The sequence below is a fragment of the Athalia rosae genome, chromosome 4 (genome assembly GCF_917208135.1).
Source record: "Athalia rosae chromosome 4, iyAthRosa1.1, whole genome shotgun sequence".
Lineage (NCBI taxonomy): Eukaryota > Metazoa > Arthropoda > Insecta > Hymenoptera > Athaliidae > Athalia > Athalia rosae.
This window is the reverse complement of record NC_064029.1, coordinates 8571654-8595597: the sequence shown is the minus strand read 5'-3', so window position 1 is coordinate 8595597 and position 23944 is coordinate 8571654. Positions and strand designations below refer to the sequence as shown.

The following is a 23944-nucleotide window of genomic DNA, read 5'->3' as shown; positions in this document are numbered from 1 at the left end:
GCGCGGTCCCTTCGATCCGAAGAGTACCGTTTAATTGAAAACAGTGTTATTCGTGGAACTGATGATGAGTCGAGAAAAAAAAGGGAGAAAAATTAAACGAAATTTAGCCGTCGCTCGGTTACACGTTAAATATTCCCGGGCGCATCTTTGTCGTAACTTACGATCCGTAACTCTCCCCTAAATGGATTTTATACGGTGGCTTAATTGTAAGACTCCTGCAGGCTCCGGAGGAACAAACCTGTTTCTGCGAATTATCATCATTATTTCGTTTCCACGCGGAGTTTAACGTATATATAAAAGTTAAATTTCGTCACGGTTTATTCTACATAAAAACTATAATTCTTTCCGATATTATATATTTCATTTTCTATACAATTCCGAAATTTTCTGAAACCTATAAGGAAATTTAATGAAAATAAAAAGGATAATCGTGCACAGATTCCTCCTCCCCCTTTTTTTTTTTCTTTCTTTCATCCGTTATCCGTACCGTTGAAAATTAGTCCCTCGGAGATATAATAACTTTTTTTTTCTCAGTCGTCGCGCGACGCGTCGTCTTGGTTCGGTTGCATCTCGGGCCTTGTGTATGGCTTCTGCATCGATGCACGGCTCTCGTTGTAACGAAACAACACCGCGGGCATCAACTCCGTCCTCTGATCCACCCTTCGCCGAAGAAGTCACGCGCCGTTGGGCCCACGTGACCCTGGGCAAGAAAGGGACGAATTAAAGATCGAGGTTGTTTTGTTTTTTTTTTTTCACTATTTTTAGTTTCTCCCAAAAAGTGCATCGTATACATTAGCTATAAAACGTGCGCGCACGCCTATAAAACCGAGGGGATTCACCGCGATGAGATTAGAGACGGGGTGATGTCGATGCCGATGCCGGTGCATCGGGTGGGTTTTATTCGGACCGTGTGCACGAGATGATAATAATTTTCTGTAGTTACGTCGCCCCCGGTACGCGGGCAGCTTCAAATTGGAGCCTTATTAGCCCAACACTTCGTCATTAGATAAGTAATAAATCGGAGGTCGGGTCGAATCGGGATTTAGATATGACCGTGGACCGAGGTTGAAGATGATTGCAGCCGTCGACGTTGCAGCAGCTGGGATAACGCGTACGAACGGAATTATCCACCTCTTTGTATTTCATCCTATGTATTTTTACCGACACGAAATAGTAACGTTCTTGTTTGTTGTGTGTTTCTCTCTCTCGTTTTTCTGTTCCAAACGCAGGAACAAGTAGTGCGGAATTAAAAACTAGAAACGATTAATTCACGTCGCTCCGTCGGGTCTCGTCCCTTTTCGTATAATTAATTCACGCTTGACTGTAAGTCAGCGCCATAGCTACGGCGGTTCTAAGCTCACGTTGAAATATACGATAACGCGCGCGTTCCACGAAGTTGATAGGCTCTTTCGGTGTCCATATTATTTTAGGGAGCTCAGTCTTCATTATACCGCGTTATGATGTTAGTTGTATAATAAGATTTTAGATATATTAATAGAAAAGGTAGTACCGGGATTAAGCCATTACATCGCCCATGGTTTAGGATATCGTTAATAACGCCGGGACGAGCTTTGGTCTATTACGTGCATTGTAATGTCACACGCAACGCACTGCGGCGGACCGCTACTTCTGCTGCCGCTGCTGCTGCACCGTGGCGAAGTAGAATCGTGCGACGATATTAACCAAGGATAATTAATTTACTAACAAAGTTGTACCACGCTTTTTAATTCCCAACAATCACGTCGCTTGATTAGCCTTTTCCAATTATCTATCCCACCGTGGCCGACCACGCGTATACATATATATATACAAATATATACATATGTGTAGACAGAGGTTTAACGCGTTAATTTAGAAGGAAGAAGCAATTAATCGACCTACAAATAAACCCCGAGGCCTTTTAATTCCACCTAAAACCTAACTTACACCTAGATTAGAATCGGATTCAACCGGGAACTATTCGGGGAACTTTACTTCGGGGAAAGATTTTCGGATTCATTAAAACTAGATTAAAATAGACATGTGTACGTCGTTTCGACGACGGATAAATTTTCAAATTTCTCATCCTTCGATGCGGCATTAAATCCGGTGTAATATAAATCCGTACAAAATCCATCTCGTACAAGACCGTGACTCCGTACAAAATATGAGACCCACTGAGCTTATGGAATATCCAAAAAGCAATTAGATGGAATAGAATCACCGGCCATTCGGTCAAGTTTCAAAACTCATCTGTAGCTTCCGGTTGACCCTGAGGGAGCGCGCGTCGAATCTTCATTCCCCCTAAAACCCATTCGATATTCGATGAATCCGTCGGTGCCTCGCTACCGACGTGGTGAACCTCTTTCTCATGAGATAAAATGGAACCGGAAAAGAAACGCCTGCAATTAGCAATTAGCGCCACGGTTATACCCGGAGTGTATACCCACCTATGACGGGATAAAATATACCTCTGTACGCGCTCGGCTATCTGGAAAATAGTGAAAGAGAAATAGGTAATAAATAGCGTGCATGCGTATCAACCCGGAGCTCGTGCACGGACCGGGGGCGCCCGTCTCCAAGAATGGACTTGCACCGTAGCGGCAACGGCAACGGCAGCAGCAGCAGCAGCTCGATACTCGGACGCCCTGAGGGACGCCGAGGGACTACGTCGAGGCCGATCGCACTCGCTGCACGTGTTCAGCGTGCGCGGAGAGCGTGGCGGCATGCACCCCGGCTGCCCGGGGGAACCCCCCCGTTCCTCTCTCGCCCAGAATCGACTCTCGGCTAAGCGCACCTGCCGCAGATTCCCACACTCGGTGCCGCGCGCCGGACGTGACGTCAGGACCCACTCACTCGATCGCTCGCTCGCTCGCTCGCTCGCTCGCTCCCGCCTCGGTTACTTGCTCGTGAGCTTCGCTCACGACCGGCTACTGCTGTACTACTGCCATATAGTTGTAAGCTGGTTTCGTTTCGTACACCCTTTCATGCCCAAGGATGTGGATGCTGCGGCGGGTATACCGAAATCACGTGTCGACGGCGCGCCTCTTCGACTTTTCATCTCCGGCTATTCGATCCCCGATCGCCTTCCACTTCTTCTTCTTCTCGTTCGCGTTCGCGTTTTTGTTCCTTGTTTTTTTTTTTTTTTCGTTTTGTTACTTCTCCTCGCGAAGGACCGGAAGCTCGCGCAGCCGAACCGGAGAATTGGCGAAGTGTATTATTTATCCGGTTTCTGATATAAGAAGCTTCGCGTGATCGGCGAGCGACCAGAAATTTATCGAGCAAGAGTATCCGGCGGTACGTACGGGCGCGCTCGGCGTTTTCATTGATCGATCGACTTTGCGCCGGAAACATATGGTAATTAATTTAACTAATCGCAATTAACGATGTCGTCATTTTACATAATACGATATTGTTAACACGAGGTATAATCGAAGGAGAAAAACAGAAAAAAAAAAAAGAGAAACGGGTAAGTCGTTCGATGACTGAAATCATTTTATCGCGATACAAGATGATGAGGCAAGCGAGTCGTCGCGCGGTACCTACGTGTGAGAGTCGAATTATCCGTTGGCGTATATATATATACCACTAATTACAACTATCTCGTGTCGTATACGTACGTACACACATACGCTCGGTTCAAAGTCGTTGTAATACGAGTTATAAGTTATTTTCTCATTTTACCTTAATCTTTATTTTATTTTCCGTTTTTTTTTTTTTTGATTTTATTTCCTTGTTCGGAACTTCGGCGCCTAATGTGCCGGCGATAAGCCGCGGCCGAGGAAATAACCGAACGTGAGAGTGGCGCAGCGTCGTCAACGCTGCAGAAGCGTTCGTATTACCGCGATCGATCAATCGCTCCGATCTCTTGTAAAACACACCGGTGTACGTTACAAGTGATACACATAGAGACAAGAGTGTACCGTGTACGTTTGGTATACGTGGAGCGAGATATACGCGACGACTACGTCGGTCCGGCTAATTACATTTTTAAAATATACATCGAGGTTCGCTTTAACCGAATTAATGGCCTCACCGCACGAACGCGTTTAACTCACGGACAGACGTTGTAATACTAAAAGCGGAGTCGCTTAGCCGTTTTTATACACCTTTTAGAATATCAACGTTTTTACAAGGCATCGGCAGCGCACGGTATTTCCGAGACCCGAGCGGATCAAAGCCGCAACGGAATTTCGATACACGAGTGAAACGCATTTGGATTCTAAACCGCTCCCTTCGGGACATCAGCTTTTGTCAATCTTCCGTAATGTATTCCGCCGTTGCTCGTCGCGCGGTACGATACGTATGTACGCGCACTACGTGTATGTATGTAAACCCGTGTCTCTATATGTACACGTGAATTTGTATACGTATAGGTATCGAACGTACCTAACTCGAGCCGTGCAGTACGTATTACGTACTACGGCACGTCGTCGTCGCGACGCTCAAGCTTCGCGTCCTCTAACGGCCTTTTTGACCGAATTAATTGTGCCCCACTTCGAAACCTGCATCGCAGTCCCCCTCCGATTTAATACCATGCGTTGTATGTGTGTGTGTATACGGCGCGACGAAGGCTGCACCGCCCCCGGATCGTTAAATTCCTGCAACTTTTTATTCGCGACGATATGCTTGAAAAAACAAAACAAAAAAAAAGAAAGAAGAACGTTTTTCAAAAACGGAGTGTATACACTTTCTTCGAGTTCCTATTTCTGGACGAAGAATCGTCGTCGGTGCGTTGTAAAGTAATCCGACTCCGATCATGGGAAAATTTTACCTAATTGCCGCACGTTCGTATGAAGGAGAAGTTCGCCGGCGAGCTGCGGGCTTTTCCTGATTATCATTTTTATATAAATCGTGTATTTTACACATTGTTTGCGTGGGTTCAACCGGGCGTAACCTCGAGGCTACGTTCACACCGGGGGCGGCCGAGCGTACAGTAAAAATGAATTAAACAACCATTATACTCGCCAGTGAACAAGTGCTTTTTTCCGCCTCTCGCTGTACAAGGTATAATGTTATAACGTCTACCCAACCTATGGTATGCATACGTGTGGTCTAGACGAGAGGCAATTTTTGCACTCGCCAATTTTGTCGGTCATATTTATAGATTTGAATATAACACCGAATTAATCCTCCGTACGTCTGCTGCCGCTGGTTCCTGCGGCTTCATGAATTTCCTAGGAATACACGGTCAGCTCGCACGTTCTCCAATTACGGTGGATCTGGAGCATGAAAAAACGGGGCAGCGGGAGGGGGAGGGGGAAGAAAAAAAAATAAATCGTAGGAAAAAAAAACAAACAGTGATCGGGCCCTCGGCCTCGCGCTGTATTAAGTGAAATTTCGTCGGAGAGAGAATCTTGTGGAAAAAGTGAGTCGCGTATACGGGAGGATCGGTAGCATCGGTATCGGACAAGGGGGATAACGCCCGAGCCGTGGATAACGAAAATTTTCCGGTACCGCGTCGTGTATGAAAAAAAAAAAAAGATTGTTGGTTCAGGGATAAAAGCTGTTGGTTCTTCGATTTCTGGGAGGTCAATACCGAGCGCAACCTCTCAGCTCTCGTCGTCCGAGACTGTTTGATTTTTTTTCCACGTTGTTTGTTTTTTCGTAGTTTTTTGCCCTCGTGTTTGACTTTGGTTATAGGTATACCGCACCGTTATTTTTTTTTTTCTTATTTCTACACGCACACCGTCCGAAAGCCCCGCGGTAGCTGCATCGTGCAACCGCTATGGACCCGACCGTCGTCCGATTCTAAAAATTGAATTTCAATCAATTTCCTTTTTTTCCCCTTTTCTCTTTCTCACTCACGGAACGAATACTTACGTAATTATTCACGTCGATATTCTCCGCTATCGCGAAGGTACATTTATTTGTCAAGTTGATCACGCGTACGTAATCCTGCAGGGGACGGGTAGAGCAGCGACGCGGCATCGCGGCTTTCATTGTTCATGCGGAGTACGTAGTGACGTCCGACGTCCGACGTGCGTTCCGTGGGGGCATAAGGGGGGGGGGGGGGGGGAAAAAGGGGGCTACACGAGGGGGACGCGGGGTACCGAGGGGGGCCACAAAGGGGAAAGGAAACGCACGCAGCAGCACGAGCCATGGGAACCGGCGGTGTGAAGGCATGTGGTGTGCCGTGCCGCGCGCGCGCGCGCCCAGAGTCGAGGCCGTTGGAGGACGAGATGCGTCGTGCATTTTATATCGCGACGATATTTGTTTAACAAAAGGAAATTAACCGGCTCTCTCCCTCACCCCCCTCCCCCCCTCCCCTCCCCCGTTCGGGTCACCGCGGGGAAGAGGGAATCGACACTAGGTAGTTCGCTATACGTTACACGTAACTTGTACCTGTATCATTGTATTCACCCACGGCTCGTGAAGATATCCGTAGAATGCAACGCGACGCGGTGAAAATGCATTCGTATAGATATGCGGATACCTTGTACGCGGGGGAATCGTAAACCTACATACGCATCGCGTGCATCCGAAGCGGTGAAAATTTTTTCCATTTCACAAGTACAGGGACGCCTGTATCGGGTGTAGGTTTACACCAGGTAACCGAGATGACGTGTACGACGATATAAAAGCAACAAAAAAAAAAAAAAAACAGAGTCTGCGACGCGCCGATCAAATAGGATATTACGGAGGCTGCACTTTGCGTTACACGTATACCTACTCGGTGCTTCAACGGTTTTCGGTTATATTGCACGTAATATATTTTTGAGGGCTTTCCGAGGGTATCGAGTCGCCTCGAGATAATTTATCGTATGTGTATATATATATATTATAGCCGCGCGATGCACACGTGTGAAAAAATCGACTCCCGCGAGCGCAGAAAACCTTGTAATGTATGTACTAAAGGTAAATGTGAACGCATAATGAGACGGGAACGGGACGTTTTAATGGTGGGATCGTGCGGCCGAGAGTTCGGTCGATCGGGATGACGATAAAAAAATTTAAAAAAAAATGGAGAACTTGAAAAAAGTCACCAATAAAAGAGAGAAACGAGGAAAAGAAAGGAACGAACCCGTAGAAATCGCGGTGTAGAGGAGCGGAAAAAAAAGAAAGGTGAATTACAACGATTATGACTCGACGTGCATCGCGTCATTAGCGAATCGCGACATCGTTAATTATGGAATTTCGGCGGGTCCGTCGGATCGGTACACGCACCTACCAATACTATACGCAGTGGTTAGCGCGTCGTGTATATTTTCTTATCCAAGCGAGAAGCAACGGAACCGCGTGCGTCGAAGTTAAAGTGGAGTTGACTCGGAGTTAAGTTATATCGAAGATGATTCCAAATCGATAAGAAAACCCGAAAATAAGCGTGACGCTATCTCGCCGTACGTTCGAAACGTTAATATATATATACATATACGTGTTCGAAGTACGGACGGAACTTGCGGATGCCGTTGATGTTGCAGCCGGCACGTAGCGTCGACGAAACGATAACGGGTGCTCACCGCGTATTATACCGTTTCTTAAAGGTGCGTCCGTCCGCGGTGCTTGAAAAATTCGCGCGTACTTCGAATACATTTTGCGACGCGACGCCGAGCGTGTATTACGTGTTTCAATTCCTACAGGTATATAGGTATAGGTATACACGAGCGGTACGGGCGTATATCGCGTACGTATGGAAATTAAACGGGCTAAAGAGACTCCGCTATCGCATTTTAACGGATATATATATAAGCTCTGAGGTATTGTACTACTTATATATTCCGTGTCTACTTTGTAAATCGGGGACCGCTCTTATTTATTAACTCGACGAAATTAGCCCGACGTATACACGTATACTCGTACGCGCCAAATTCGCGACAGCAATAGCAGCTGCAAAGGCAAAAAAAAATAATGAGAAAAAAAATTAATTCACTCCGATGCGACGATTATATTATACGAATATATATACATATACTTCTCGTACTCTTATTATCCCGCACTGATTTTAAATTGGATCGTTTCTTTTTTATTTTTTTTTCGGCTCCCCCTTCGAATTAATTAGCCGCAATTATTCGGCCTCTTCGTTTTGACAATGCCACCTCTAATTTGGACAACGAGCCCGATGCCATTTTCAGCCCCTCTTTATAGGTATATATATATACACACGGTACGCCGGTTTTTATTCTTATATACACGGGTTAGGACGACCGGTAGCTTCGCACGCGGAAGACACGCTCCCAATTTTCGAGGGGTTTAACCTCAGGAGTGTCTGTATCTGTACACGAGACGAGGAGTCCCGCTGTAATCGCCGCTATGTTGAAACGGCGTATCTGTACCGCTGCATGCGCTGCTCGAAAAGGTAAAAGAAGAATGAGAAGGAGATCGCCGTTTTCGAAAAAAAAGAAGAAGAAGAAAAAGAAGAAGAGGAGGAGGAAAAACGGGGGACGATTATTTCCGTACATAACACAACACAACATAATATAATATAACTGAGTCGGTTTTTGGTCCAGGAGGTTTTTAGGGAGGGTTTTTCGGGGTGGCGATTCGCTCACCCTCGGGAAGATGCGGCTTCGAGGGTTCCCACGGCAAGCCACCACCTGTGCCGCGACGACAGACCTCCCCTAGAAAAAGACGGTCGACTCGACGGAGAACCGGAGATTCGAATAGACCACGAGAGAAGGAGGGAGAATTTTCAACTCAGACGTGGAGGCCTGACATGCAGGCTGGAAGGCTATAGGAGGCTGCACAAGCTGCCGTAGCTGCCGCAACGGGGAGAAGCATTAGGGTGTTAAAAAATTCCGGGGGTTGCTGCTCATCGATGAAAGAGAGCAGGACGACGACTTTCAAAGCGGGGTATACCCACGGGCACGCGGTGAAAAGAAACGGAGAAAGATGCCGATGGATGAAGAGAGACGAAAGATCCTTTCGAACGTGTAGCGGCTGATCGAACAGTCCAAAGAATATTTCCAATATGGTCCATTAAGGGTTGGAACTCCCTACCGTTAATTAGGTGAAATTGAAAATCGAAATCCGGTTTTTACCGCACGTACGAACGTCGTCGATTATTTATTTTTTTTCTTCTTTCATTTTCCTTTCCAATATCATTATTGAATATCGAAGCTTTTTCATTCTCCTGTCGTGTGATGGAAAAATTTATCCGAAATATCGATCGAAGATGACTGGAGATATACAAATTTTTCCATCTCATACGAATTCGTAAGACACGCGTTAAAAATCTAATTCCGCATTGAGGTGCAGATCGTTTTGTGGTACGACAAAAGACCTCGCACGTGTACGTTACAATGGGACACCGCACGTTATAAAGTTTTTCTTTGGTTTTCTTTTTTTTTTCCTTTTTTCTTCTCTTTTTTTTTTTTTTTCTTCTGCGTGGCCCTCTTAGACGGTATTGTATCTAGTTTTACGCTGTTGGAAAGAATACGAAAGTAAAAGAAAAAGGAGAGAATAAAACCTTCGGAATAAAGCGGTATAGCAGGGGGCACAGCACCCATAAGGTTTTCGCTATGCGATAGAGGGCATCGTGCATAGGTAAGGTATACACGACGAAAGAAACGCTCAACAATGGGAGTGCAGCGGCAGCAGCAGCAAGAAGCAATAGCGGGGCTAGCAAGAGTTCGCTCTGATTTTCCCACGATGTTATTTCCCCCGTGTGCGGAGGAGCTGCGGGAGAAACAGCTGCCTTTGAATAACCGGAGTAGCGCTCCCGAGGTCGCTTCTGCCGCTACTTCTTCGCTCGGACTAGGTAAAAGGTATTATTTCTTTTGGCGTAGCACGAGCCAAGCCATGATCCGGGAATCAGACGTCAAGAATTAGGCATATTATTATTACGTACGTACCGCGCGCCGCCATTTTGGTATCGGTATGAAAAGCGTGTTCAACGGCGACGCGAGCTAAGCGCTAACCGATAAACCGTTCCCGGTAGGGACTTAGTCAAGACTTCGTTAGGGTTTCGCTCGTCTCTGTCTTCCGGTTAATCTGATTCGAGGAAAATCACTGAATTATCGAACGACCGCACATTATCTGAATAACAAGGGTATCGGGGAAGTCCGCTTGTGTAAAATTTTCTCGTGCCGGAAATTGAAACAGCTTTTCTCATTTAATTCCAACGTCCGTATAACCGGCGTTCGCCCGGCAGGGGGTCACTACGGGCATGGGGGATCGTCGCCGTACGGCGTAGCTGTTGCATACCGCCGCACGGACATAGGGGATAGCAGCGTCGTTTCGGCGGGTGGGGGGGTGGGGGTGGGGGGAAGTCGAGATTCGCAGGAGGGATATCACCGGAGAGGTTCTTCCGGTACGTCGCGTCATCCGACCACTCGGCGATATAATTACCCCGACGTTATTGCTGCGAGCTCGCAACGCCCGCTTCGCCCGGTTCGTCGTCCTAATCGTTTATTAAATCGATTCAAGTGGCCGAATCATACCGACGTGCCGGTTAGCGGACCCGCGCCTCCTTCGCCCTTCGCTCTTAAAAACTTTTTCCCCCATGTCTTTCTTCGTCCTACAAAGTCCGCAGCGGCGACACTGTGAACCGTCGGTGCAACGGACTTTATATTACACTCGCCCCGCCGAGCGTATCCGGCTCAAATAATCAATCAATGAGCCGCATAGCCGGATTTCGCCTCGATGGAAACGAACGCGCACTCGAATCACCGGCGCTAAATAAATCGAGTCGAAGTCTGGATATCCGTAATCCGACGTGGATAGTCTCTATTGACGCGTAATAGCTAATGTTTTCGAGTTTGGAAGCGACGACAGCTGTTCGGGGAAAAACCTCGCGCGGTGATTTTTATTTTGTATATTTTGAAGAGAGGATTTCTCGTGAAATTCTCGTTGGGACTCCGTCGGGTTTCGTCGTATCGTACGAGGTTTCTACCCCACGACGAGTTAATATATATATATATATATTTCAGCTCGACAGATTTATCGCAGATGCCGAATTCTAATTTTCATCTAAACTCGGTCCAGACCCGAGTAAAAAACTAAACGTAGCGTTGAACGTGAACGATTTATTTTTTCTTCCAATTTATAATTTTGGCAGAGCAATCAACTCCGGTTTATTAGTCCGTAAGTCAGAAGGGATGAAAAACCCGTAACTCTCACGAGCTCCGGGGGGTAGACCGAAGCGGAAAGGGAAAGGGAGAAAAAGATGAAAAAGTACGGGCGACCGTAGCGTCTAGTAGTCCACAAAAAATTGATCTCCAAATGTCTAAACTAACCGACGTGGTTGTTTGGCGTCAGCGGTGAAAAGTTAGCGACGCCGATAAGCCTGGCGAGTCTAATTAGGGGCTGAGAGGGTCGTTAGCTTAGCGCAGGGTGCCGTCTGCCCGAACCCCATTCGACGCTCTAAATCCCGCTCATAAATCAACCGATCCGGGGCCTACGGACGGACGTAACCCTTAGCAGAGGTCCATTTTGTTTGCGGTATTTAAACTAGACGTGTACGCAACGCGTGTTATCGTCAATTTCCTCAAACGGTGTCTATATACATATGTATAATAAAACTGCGAATGCAAAAGTTGGATCGTTTCTCGCGTACGTTACGTGAGAATGCCTGATGCGTACGATAATACGCCCACTGTACTATACGCGTTACGTATACGCTCACATAGCGTGTACTTCCTAAATATACGATGAATACTGCAGCAACAGATTACGAACATAATACCCGCCGTTCCATACGTCGCTCGGATATATGTGTGAATTTCCGAGTGCGTGTGCCCCGTTGTTCCCGCGATTCAACAAGTGGGCGATAGGCGAGCCGGCGCGAGGCCTCCTCGTGCTGGTCGCGCGCGCTTCTTGGCGTGTGCGCCGAGCGCGACCACCTCTCCCCCCCCCCCTCCCCCCCGTTCCTCTCCCTCGGTTGCCCCGCTTTTTAACCCCCTTTTTCCTCCCCCTCGGCCCCCGGTTTTCTCCCCCCCCTCCGCCCCCTTCTCCCCCTCTCCCCCTCCCCGCCCCCGGATCCTCCACGGAACGCGGTGCCCTCGGTCTGACCCCCGCGCGCGCTCCACTTGTTCGTGAGACGAGGGTTGCAGGTGTGTTGCTCGAAATACTAGCCCCCTGGACCCCTCAACCACCGCGTATCGTTCCCCTCGTGCCCCAGCAGTCCTGCTGCCGTCGCTCTCTGAGCTGTGGGAACGCTTCGGCCCAAGAGCTTCCCACGATACGCGCTCCGGCTGCTCGTCGAGTTCCGGAGGTGCTGGGGGACCGCTCAGTGGTGGGGGTTAGTCGGGTATATATACCCCCGACGGGTCTTGGGGAACGACAGATCAGCTCGGCACTCCGAAGCGAACGCATCTTACTTTTTCTTATACGTTGTATAAGGATCAGATAAATATATATATAGACACGCAAGAATTTTGTTATTTTTCTAAAAGACTTTGTCGAATCGAGTATCGTCGATATCGTTTGGTGACGATTGAGCAATTGTTCGTTACGGAAAACAATCAATCAGTGATCGACGAAGAGACGACAAAAAAACAAAACAAAACAGTGGAAAGTGTTGAGTGATTAGACATACTGAAAGAAAAAGAAGAACGACGATCGATATCATTTGAAATGGCACCACACACGAGTTACACCGCAGTCGGTGGTATGGAGTACGAAGAACCCGTCTCCAGGACCTACCAATACCGAAAGGTGATGAAACCGATGCTGGAAAGAAAAAGGCGAGCGAGGATCAACCGATGCCTTGACGAACTCAAGGACCTCATGGTCACCGCGCTTCAGGCGGAGGGAGAAAATGTCGCGAAATTGGAAAAGGCTGACATCCTCGAACTCACCGTAAGACACCTGCACACCCTGAGGGCGGCCAGGAGGCTAACTTTGACTCCGGAAACCAGCTACGCCGACAGATTCAGGGATGGATTCACTCAGTGCGCTCAGGAAGTGTCCACCTTCCTGTCGACACCGGTCGCGGCCTCAGTTCATCCCGCTGCCGGAGCTCAACTCATGCGACACCTCGGCGGTTGTCTTCGAAGACTCGAACAACCCCAGCAAATCGCATCCGGAACTTCAGCTTCGTCCGCTTCTTCTTCGACCGCTCTGACGGCTTCGGTTCAGGGCAATCAAAACGTTGCAACGGTTCCGCAGAACGCCTACACGCCACCTCAGAGTCCCGTCAGCGTCATCAGTTCTTCGGGAGAGTCTTCCGAATCTTCGAACTCCACGATGAATTCGTCATTACCGGTCTGGCGACCTTGGTAAATAATGGAGATTGGAATTGAACATTGACGGGGGAGGTGGTGATATCGTGGATTATAAATTATCCTACTGAGATTTGTCTTCACCGAATGAGAACTCTCCGTACATTGCAAGGGAGGTTCGATCAGAAGACTAGAAAAGTTTTTGTGGGAAAGGTTTTCTTTTTCATTGTTTTCATTTTTTTTTTTTTTTTCTCTTTAATATTGTCAAGGGTTAGAGAAAGAGAAATAAGAGATAGATAGTTAGGTTTAATGAACAGATCAACGACGAATCTACGCGTCTTCCAAATGTTATTATATGAGAATAGCCTCGACGGTCCGATCGAAATTCTGCTATCGATTACCGGATATAATAAAGATTGTTATTTTTTACTCGAGGCAATTAGATATCGATATAGTTTATAGGTAATCAAGCTTTAATGATTATATCTGTGATAGGGTTTTTTGTACCTGAGATTACTATTTTCTCGTTAAGATAATTGTTTTATTATTAATAACTATAATATAATATGATAAAGAAGATATTCACTTGTTTTGTTAAGTTTAAGAATGATTCAGATTTGACAAAAAAAAAAAAAAAAAAAAAAAAAAAGAAACCGGAACAATCATTGTAATAATTGACAACGATGGAAAAAATCGAGATAAATCGTTTAGGGACACCTTTCTATCGAATACAATAAAATTCATTTCATACGAATATCATTATGTCTTGTTTCAAACCTATTATTACCTCCTTCGCCTTGCGATCCTTGCCCAAAAAAATGTCATCGCTTTCTTTCGCCGTTTCGACACAATCGACCAGAAATCTTTGTTGAAAAAAAAGTTATTCAATTTCACCGAATGTCGGCGACTTGATCCTCTTTAATTAAAATAAACCGGCTACAGGAGAATCGATTTTCTTTCTTGTCGATCGATAGAAAAAAAAACAAGGGAAATAAAAAAATTCGTCCAATTAAGTCGATCGATTGTTAGTCGCGCGGGTGACAATTCCTTTTCAGGTCAGAATTCTAACGTTAACCTCTGCTGTAAAGTTGCACCGGGGAACAAATGATCAAATGAATGAATAATCGAATGAATGAAAGAATGAGATCCTCCTCGAAGTAGGTCAGACGTAAAAAGCACGGATATCTAAAACTGGGCGAAAAAACTATTCTAATTATTTGGAGGAGGGGCCAATGGCCTTCCGGGATCGTCATAGGCGTTCGTTTCTTCGTTTTACAAAGTTTTTAGGAGTTTAGTCTTCGATACAACGTCGGGTCGCGCTCTTGGGATTTTATTAATTGGAGGTATGACGGGTTGGGCGCAATGTTACACCAGAGTTCCTTTGCTTACAATTAATCAAAAATCGAAATGAAAGTTGGGCCGATTCGGCGAGCCAATATTTAACAATATCATCGATCTGATCTATAATTAAAGAATTCCGAATGAAAAAGAAAAAAGTTTGCGGAAAATCACAGCACATTTAATATCGACGATTTCGATCGCAATCGTGGTATGAATTTTCGGTCACCTCACTTATCAATTTATCACTATCGCGGTACTTGTTAGATACAGATACGTATACGATCGGTATATATTTAGATCGCACGTGTGTGAAATCGAGGTTCGAATTACGCAGCATAAACGAGCGCGTGCGGATAAGCAATCTCACATTTTTATCATATTATACGATTATTGTGCGCTGATGTTATTTATCGATATGTGTAACGTAATTGCGAGAATATATAAGCGCCGTCATTCCGGTTGGACTGGCTACCCGATTTTTCTCGATACATTCATTCGTTTCATTTCATTTTCCGTTTCAGAGTCCCAACTCCCCGGAAATTCTGATGGCGTCGAACATCCATTAGAAGATCTGGAATTAAAAAAGGTGAGTCGAAAAATTATTGATTTCGTAACTAATTTGAATACTGCTCGGATGTTATTCGCCGGCAGCTTCATCCTCCACGTTCCGGTTAAAATTAATAAAATTATCTTTACCGCTGCCCCTACGGTTCGTAAGGAGAGGAACGTTCGTTATTCAATTGCCTAATGAAGTAATAAATTTGTTCACGTTGCCACACGAATGGCCGAAAGAACCTCGTGGGAATGCAGATGAATTTTGGTTGGCCCCTTTTTTCGGTATCTCCGTGCGTACGGCTACTTTATTTCCGAAGTTTATGCCTTTTTAATTGGCCCCGTGGTGGTATTCGTTAGTTAAACCACACGCTTTTTATCGTCTTACATTGACAATATTGTAAATTTGTCGCGCTTTCCCGAGTTTCAATGAAAAGGAAAAAAAAAATTGAATAAATGAAAAATTAAATTCTCGTTATCCCTAGCGTAGTCGGAAAATAAATTCTTTGTCGCGTGTTGGTATGCGGTATACGTACGGGTGATATATTTATGATATATCGTTCGATATAGAAATAAAAAAAAAATCGATAAAAACAGACGCTCGAAAATATCGAATAACGTCTGGGGCTAATTTCGATTTGACAGTTTCAAAATTGACACTGACATTTTACCGCTATGTCGAAAAGGGTTAAGACGCCGCCGCGTCGTACCTTCTCTTTAGGGACATCAGGGGGTAGACGCGCCGTTCAAAAATTGAAGCCACGTCCTGATCCTTACTGTTTTAGGGTATCGGCAAACATGGACGTGATATCGTACAACCACCACGGGATCGTACACAGACCGACAAAAATTGGAAATGGGAAGGCGGTCGGGAACGGCGTTAGCGAGGATCCCGACTATACCGTCGAAGACGATAAGAATCAGATTTTCCATGTTTCGAAACGACCTCTGTGCCTCACGGGTGAGATGGGAGCGGGCGGTGATAAGACTAATAAAATTCCACTGCGAAAGAGCCTCTTTCCCCACGTGGCGCCCTACGTAATTTTTCACTCATACGAAAATCGAGGGGTGTGCCTACCGCCGGAGGTAACGAAACATCTGAAATGGCGGCTAAGCACCATTACACCTCTTCTCGTTAGGAGGACGTTAGTGAATTCCGGTTTTCGTTTGGTTAAAAAATCACCCGAGTGGTGCGGAACTTGGGGGAAACATATGAAATCGATGGCGTTCAAATCGCTAAGGGAATCTCAGAAGATAAACCATTTCCCGGGTACGTTTCAGATCGGCAGGAAAGATCGGCTCTGGAGAAATTTAAGTAGGATGATGATAAAACACGGTAAAAAAGAATTCGGATTCGTTCCTCGTACTTACGTGTTACCCCAGGATCTACGAGGGTTCAGACAGGTCTGGGAAAAGACCGGGGGTAAGGAGAAGTGGATCGTCAAACCTCCGGCGTCGGCGAGGGGGACGGGAATCCGCGTCGTACATCGGTGGTCGCAGATTCCCAAGAAGAAGCCGGTGATCGTTCAGCAGTATCTCTCGAAACCAATGCTTATCGGCGGCGCGAAATTCGACCTTCGACTCTACGTTCTCGTGACGAGTTTCAACCCTCTGAGGGTTTACATTTACCCCGACGGTTTGGTCAGATTCGCCTCGGTCAAGTACAGAGACGACATAAATTATCTGAGCGATCGTTTTATGCACCTTACGAATTACAGCATCAACAAAACGAGCTCGACTTACACGAGTAACGACAGCGTCGACTCGTGCACGGGGCACAAGTGGACCATAAAGAGCCTCTGGTCTTACCTGAAGGAAAAGGAGAACGTCGACGTCGCCAAAATCTGGGCTTCCGTGAAGGACATAGTAGTCAAAACGATGATATCCGCCGAGTCTTCCATCAACTCGTTAACCCGCGCCAACGTGTCCTCCAGATACTGTTGCTACGAACTATTCGGCGTCGATATTATCCTCGATGAAAATCTGAAACCGTGGCTACTCGAAGTTAACATATCACCGTCCCTGCAGTCCTCGTCGCCCCTGGACATCGCCGTGAAAGGTCCTCTTATCAAGACCGTTTTTAACGTAGTGGGTTACCAGGTGCCTTCCTCCGTACCGGCTCGCGACGTCGAGGAATTAACGAAAAAGTACGAACTCGACACGCTCTGTCTGGATCTCAGGCTCCACCACATAGGACTTGGTCAGATGGAGAAAAACAAGCAGAATCTCTACTGCCACCAGCGAAAGAGGGAAGATTACCTCGAGGAAATCATCGAAGATTTAACCCCCGACGACGTTCGACACCTACTGGCGTACGAAGATGAAATTACGCAGCTCGACTGCTTCGAGAGAATATTCCCAACGAAAAATACCCACGAGTATTTTCAATTCTTCGATTGTCAGAGGTATTACAACGCGCTATTCGACGCGTGGGAAACCGCGTACGGAGACAATAGGGCTAAAGGAATAGCTCGGCTTCAACGACTCTGCCAAACGAAGTTCCACTTAACGCAGGGAGCAAAATTTTCACCAGTTTAACCATTAGACAATTTTTATAAATGTTTAGGAGAATACGAAACGAAAACTGCCCAGCTAATGATAGCGACTTCGTGATATTATTGTTGATACCGTAGACTAAAAGACGTGTACAAATTTTTCGCATTACTGCATTGTATCGTCCCATTCATTACTTTCATCGTAGTCTTATTATTATCGTTGTTTTTTTTTTCTTCGTTAGTATTTTTTAATTCAATAATCGTCATTGTCTAAATTCGGATGTACGAATGACGATTGGATGTGAAACTCCTTCGATATTTAACTGTGAAACGAATATCGTTCACCGATAACAATTTCAACAATGATAATCATAAAAGAAACGTGTGCCTTAAGAACTTGATCGTGACATATTTTTATTTGTTACGACAAGTAACATTTACTTAATAAAATATTGGATCGAAATATTTCTCTTTCCTTCCCTCGCATCCTCATTTCCCCTCGTCGCGCTGCGGATCTCATGTATTTACTCGCGTAGTTACGCGCAATAATAATCATTTGTATAATTGCAGGAAAACTTGAAATGGGAGACCACTGATCAGATTGTAAGTAGCGCAAATATCGAGTGTACAACGTTAGTTCGCAAGCTCAGCGCGGGATTTGATGTCGCCGGTTAAATAGTTCGTGCGGGACAGCTAATTGCCGTCGTGTAGAATAGCCACGGGATTCTCTGACGTTGAACCAGTTTCATCGGTGAAAAATTGCATCGGCAAATTCCCGGCGGAGATTAATCCGATAAAAAGAAAAAAAAAACAAAAAGTATCAAGGGAGAGGTAGCGGCGATAACAACAACGCAGATATAATAACGAGAGCGATAAGTGGCGGAGTTGCGGGGAAACCGCGCGAGAGCTCTTTTAAACGTATGATACGGTAACGCGGCGTGTTCAGCGGAGCCTTTAATGGGATCCATTCAGCGGACGTTAGTCATTCCGATTTGGGAATGAAGCGGAAAAAGGGAGACACGAGTTTGTCAGCCTCGAGCGGCTCGTTTTGTTCAACGAACCGATCACCCATACAGACTGTGTTAAATGCCACGGATCAAACGAGTTTACTTTTAAGTTTAAACGATAAACATCGCACGAAACTCTTTCGAGTAAAACGTCTCGGGAACCGCGTTGCCTTTAATTAACGTGAAACCGATCTTCTCATTTCGAAAGAGATATCCAAAAAACGGTACGCTCGAAAAAAGCGCGGGGAAATTATCCTACGACGTGAATTTTTGTCGGCAACTTCACTCGTTACGATCGGAAATAACCTGTGGTCGTACGTCATCCGAACCGCGTTTAATTTTTCGGTGAAACTATTCTAAATTTATTTTTCCTAAAAATCAACAAGTAGTACCATAAATAACGATAAAATAAAAAAAAAAAAGGCGAAAAAGAGTTAGGATAATCGAAACTTACAGGCGAAACATGTGTTGCGCGAAGAGAGAATCGAAAACCGAGTCAACGGAAACGCGTTACGGAAAATTTGACTCTCGGGGGGATTTCGAAGAGGATGAATCGTACACGTACGTCGAGTTGACGGAGATGATAATCTTAAGCCGTTCGGAGCTGCTGATCGGATTTGACGAGGCGAGTTGCGGTGATAAAAACTCCGATTTACCGATGCGGAGGAGCCTCTTCGCCCACGTTCCTCCTTACGTAATATTCCATCTTTACAACGTCAAAATAAGCTCGCCGCTGCCCCGCGAGATCCTCCGACACTTGTCCTGGCGGCGCAACACCCGTTTTTTCCCTCAAATGATCGGACGAACCGTGGCCAAGTCCGGGTTCACCGTTCGTAGAAATTCGGAGAATTGGAGTGGCGCCTGGGGCCCTCCGATGTCCAACGTCAAGGTCAAGACGCTCAAACTCTTCCAGAAGGTAAATCATTTCCCGGGCGCTCTACAACTTAGCCGAAAGGACTGTCTTTGGAGGAACATGAAAAAAATGATAGATCAGTTCGGCAGATCGGAATTCAATTTCACTCCGGCCACCTTCGTGCTACCGGAGGACTCGAGGAGGCTACGAAAAATATTCGAAACTCACGGTGGCGTCTGGATCGCCAAGCCACCGGCGGGTAGTAGCGGTAACGGAATTCACGTTGTCTCAAAGTGGTGCGAAATACCCAAACGATGCCCGTTGGTCGTCCAACGGTACATCAGCCGACCCAGGCTGATCCAAGGCGTTAAATTCGACATGCGATTGTACGCGCTGATCACCAGCGTCCACCCCCTGCTCGTCTACGTCTACTCGGAGGGTTTGGTGCGCTTCGCGACATCCAAGTACATTCGCGATGTCGAGCATTTGTACGACAGGTACATGCACCTCACCAATACCTCGGTGAACAAAACGAGCCCGAGATTTAGGCCGAACGACAGCCTGGATAAGCGCAAGGGTAACATGTGGTCACTTAATAGCCTCTGGTCGTACTTGGCTAGCAGACAACAAGCGGACATCCCCAAACTCTGGGAAAGGGTTAAGGATATCGTTATAAAAACGATCATCTCCGCCGAGGCTAAAATAGTGGAAACGTCGGACTCCACGCTACCCTCCAAGTACAACGCTTACCAATTACTGGGTTTCGATATAATTCTCGACGACGATCTGAATCCTTGGCTATTGGAGGTCAATAACCAGCCGTCCATGGACCCGGACACCCCGCTCTGTTCGATCGTGAAAGGCCAATTGGCCAAGGATTTTCTGAACATCGTCGGTTTTCAAATTCCCGACACAATACCGGCGGAAGACGCCCGCTACCTGATGGAAAAATACAAACAGTCTCCGTTGTGCTTGGACAATCGATTGCACGAAATCACACTGACGGAAACTGAAAAAGGGAAGCAAGATCGTTTCGTGAACGGTAAAAATCGGGCTGATTACCTTCGAAATATTCTCGACACCCTGACCCCTGACGACGTGAGGCATTTGATTCGCTACGAAGACGAGGCGACGCAACTCGGAGGTTTCGAGAAAATATTCCCCACGAGAACCACTTACGATTATCACAAGTTCTTCGATAAACCGAGGTACTACAACAGGCTCTTGGACGCATGGGAGGAAATGTACGCTTCGGATAAAACTCGGGGCATATTGCGGCTGCAAAAACTTTGCGAGAAGAAATATCACTTGCCCGGGTCTTTCGCCGCGCTCGACACTCCACGGGATATTTGAACTTCGGCGTTGTTTTTTTTTTTTTTTTGTTTGTTTTTTTTTTTGGTCAGTACCGTATACTCTATGCAAATTTATGGTGAGATATGAAGAACGGATGTTCGACAGTGTCCAGTTCACAACATAAATGTACAACGGCTATTTCAAGACGGTATTTCGTTCGTTGAAACATGTTGTTTGTCGCAGGAGTTTATCTCGATTTTTTACCAACTAATATTTTTGAGTTTTTTGTTTCAAAGTTTTTTTTCTTTATTTCTGTTTTTTTTTTTTTTTGTTTCCTCGATGCGGCGTCTAGGAAACCAGTTATCAGGAGATGCTCGTATCCGCTTATCGAAAGGCGGAGCAGCCCGAGATAGAAGTTATCGCGGATGCATAATTCATAAGGTAGATTAACTCGAAGTGGCTTGAGAAACCCTGCAAATGACGCGTGTGCTCCGGTACTATACTCATCCATTTATGCAAGTATTATCCATGGATATCCGTTAATATACGGCGACAAGCGAATATCGATTTTCAGAAATAGTTAACATTTTCCCACGAATCTTTGGATTATCTTTGTTCTTCTCTTATTTTTGTTTCTCCTCTCTCGCGCCAATCATGGGGGAACCGGCGGCTGTTCCAACCTCGAAAGTCAAGCGAGCCGGGCAAAAGCTTCGAACGGAGCGAAAGCGGCTTCAAAATTCCCAGTCTAAATAATTCGCCTTTGAAAAATCTTGAAAAATGGTTCATTGTTCAACGGGAACGAGGGGTGGCCGGTTGGAATCGCGCTTCGACGATGTTCTGCGCGAGGATTACTTCGCTTACGAGGAAATCACGGAACTGCTGATATTTTTGGCGAAGAAACGAGCGCGAAAAAATAACGTCCCGCTACGAAAAAGCCTCTTTCCGCACGTTTCGCCGTACGTGATATTCAGACTCTACGATGGCAAGGGCGACTCTCGCGCTCTGCCGAAGGTCATCGCTGACCACTTGACCTGGGAACTTGGCGCCGGAACACCGTGGATCGTTAGGAAAACCGTGGAGAACAGCGGATTTCGTTTTGTGAGCGGACGGGAGAAATGGTGCGGTACTTGGAGCGAAAGTAAATTCGCGATATCGTACAAGGTTCTCAAGAGCCATCAGAAAATGAACCACTTCCCTGGCACCTATGAAATCGGGCACAAGGATCGACTATGGAAGAACGTCAGTCGTCTGATGTCCATCTTTGGCAAAAAGCAGTTCGGCTTTATACCCAGGACTTTTATTCTGCCGGAGGAGTTCGATCGGCTCAGGTGTGTCTGGGAGACGAGAAGAACCGGCAACAAATGGATTCTGAAACCTCCGGCCTCGTCCAGAGGCAGAGGAGTTTCGGTGGTCAGTCGGTGGACGCAAATTCCCAGAAAACGAAGTTCCACCCTCATCCAGCGGTACCTCTCAAGGCCAAAACTGATCAACGACTCGAAATTCGATATAAGGGTGTACGCCCTCGTGACGGACTTCGATCCGCTGAAAATCTACATCTACGAAGAGGGACTGGTCCGTTTCGCCTGCGTCTCTTACGATCGCTCCGACCTGACCCAGCTAGGGAACAGGTTCATGCACCTGACCAATTACAGCGTCAACAAATTCTGTCCCGATTACGTGAACAACGACACGGTCGGTGAACGCAAAGGACACAAATGGTCTCTGAAATGCCTTTGGGATTACCTTGGCGAACAGAAAGCAGACGTTGCCGGACTCAAATCGAAGATTCACGACATAATCGTCAAGGCTATCATAGCGGGGGAAGCATCGGTCAACTGTTTCTCCAGGGTACACCTCAACTCCAAACACAGTTGCTTCGAACTCCTCGGGGTGGACATTCTTATCGACGAGGACATGCGACCCTGGTTACTAGAGGTGAATATTTCACCCTCGTTGCACGCTCCTTCGGCTCTCGACCTCGCCGTCAAAGGTCACCTCGTCAAAGACGCTCTCAACGTAGCGGGCTTCAGAATCCCCCCTATTACTCCGAGTGGTACCGTCCGGAAGAAGGCCGCCAAATTAGGTCTGGATTTGGCGTGTCCGGACGTCCACGCCGGCGAGCGGGAGCTCACGATCAAGGAGAAAAGGAAGCAAACGGACTTCATGTACCGAACTCTGGATCGCGGAGATTCGAGCAACGGTCCCGAATCGATTATCCATCGGCTGACGCCGGACGACGTCAGGTGCCTCGTGCGGTACGAGGACGAAATATCGAGACTCGGAAAATTTCAGAGAGTCTTTCCCACCCCGGAAACTCACAAGTACTTCCGGTATTTCGAGGGGCCCCGTTACTACAACATGCTGCTCTCCGCTTGGGAAATAGCCCATGGAAACGATCGACAAAGTGGAATAATCAAGCTCCGCGATCTCTGCGATAGAAAATTTCATCTACGTTGATCGTTGATCGCGATTATACGCCGCGCCGCGCGAGTTCGAGTCAAATTTTTATCACCATCTCCAGTTAGCGTAGAGCGAAGCAAAAGAATAATCCTCGTGTGGTTTGTTGATCACTTTTTGTTGTAATTAACGATCACGCATACGCGACTCATATCGTATCGGTGAAGTACCTCTGAATTAAAAACCTGTTCCAAAGCTGTGAGGTTTGTGAGGTGAAAAAAGAAGATGAAACCGAGTTGATATATCTGTGCGCAGCTTTCTAAAGATCTGATCGGATGGAAGAAAAAAATAGAAAAACAAAAGTGGAAAAAAGGCGCTCGCCACGTTTTAGCTACTGGGAACGGTTATGGTAAACGGGTCGATTTGCGCTCGTATTATTATTTGCCAGACATTATATTATGATAAAGTTTTTTTAGTGGAGCTTAAATCTACGGAGCTGATTAAATTATCCGTAAGGCGTCTGGAGCTCGAGACGATGGGGAGGCACAAGTTTCACGGCTATAAAGCCTGCCGAGATTAATAAATCCGTACTGACAGTTTAATGTCTCTATTGTGTCTATCATGGTCGACGAGGCGCAACTTAACTTTATTAGAAACGTTATTAATATACCGGGGCTCGGATTTCTTCGCTTCCGCCCTTCAAATTCAATTACTAAATCTGTTTCGTCAGTTAAAGAATCATATATCAATTATTATTATCAAGAAACTACTAGCCGCAAGTGACACCGCTCCATGTTCTTCGGTTACAACGCTGCTTCTATGCGTCACGAAGATATCGATTCGAAAAATATTCATACACATCCCGACGGAACGATCGTCCGACCGAAGTTCGATTCCACCCAAGAATTCCACCGCTCATTCAACGCT

At 46.3% G+C, this 23944-nt stretch overlaps 4 protein-coding genes across 4 annotated transcripts in view; all 4 read left to right on the top strand.

The window, feature by feature from the left end:
- LOC105684475 (tubulin monoglutamylase TTLL4-like) overlaps nucleotides 1-17930 on the top strand; it is a 54746-nt gene extending 36816 nt beyond the window's left edge. The window contains exons 3-4 of the mRNA XM_048654250.1: nucleotides 14942-15006; nucleotides 15758-17930. Coding sequence (XP_048510207.1) covers nucleotides 15771-17510 — 1740 coding nt within the window. The 5' untranslated portion in view covers nucleotides 14942-15006; nucleotides 15758-15770 and the 3' untranslated portion in view covers nucleotides 17511-17930. The remainder of the gene's footprint in view (nucleotides 1-14941; nucleotides 15007-15757) is intronic.
- Nucleotides 12188-13833, top strand: LOC105684479 (enhancer of split mbeta protein-like). The gene has a single exon (XM_012397847.3). The coding sequence runs from the start codon at nucleotides 12493-12495 to the stop codon at nucleotides 13138-13140; it is 648 nt and encodes a 215-aa protein (XP_012253270.2). The 5' UTR covers nucleotides 12188-12492; the 3' UTR covers nucleotides 13141-13833.
- Nucleotides 17931-19267: 1337 nt separating the features above from the next.
- LOC105684379 (tubulin monoglutamylase TTLL4-like) lies at nucleotides 19268-20680 on the top strand. Its single transcript, XM_048653764.1, has one exon. It carries the CDS (start codon nucleotides 19268-19270, stop codon nucleotides 20678-20680), a length of 1413 nt encoding a protein of 470 aa, XP_048509721.1.
- Nucleotides 20681-21392: 712 nt separating this feature from the next.
- Nucleotides 21393-23944, top strand: LOC105684378 (tubulin monoglutamylase TTLL4-like). The gene has a single exon (XM_048654254.1). The coding sequence runs from the start codon at nucleotides 21398-21400 to the stop codon at nucleotides 23075-23077; it is 1680 nt and encodes a 559-aa protein (XP_048510211.1). The 5' UTR covers nucleotides 21393-21397; the 3' UTR covers nucleotides 23078-23944.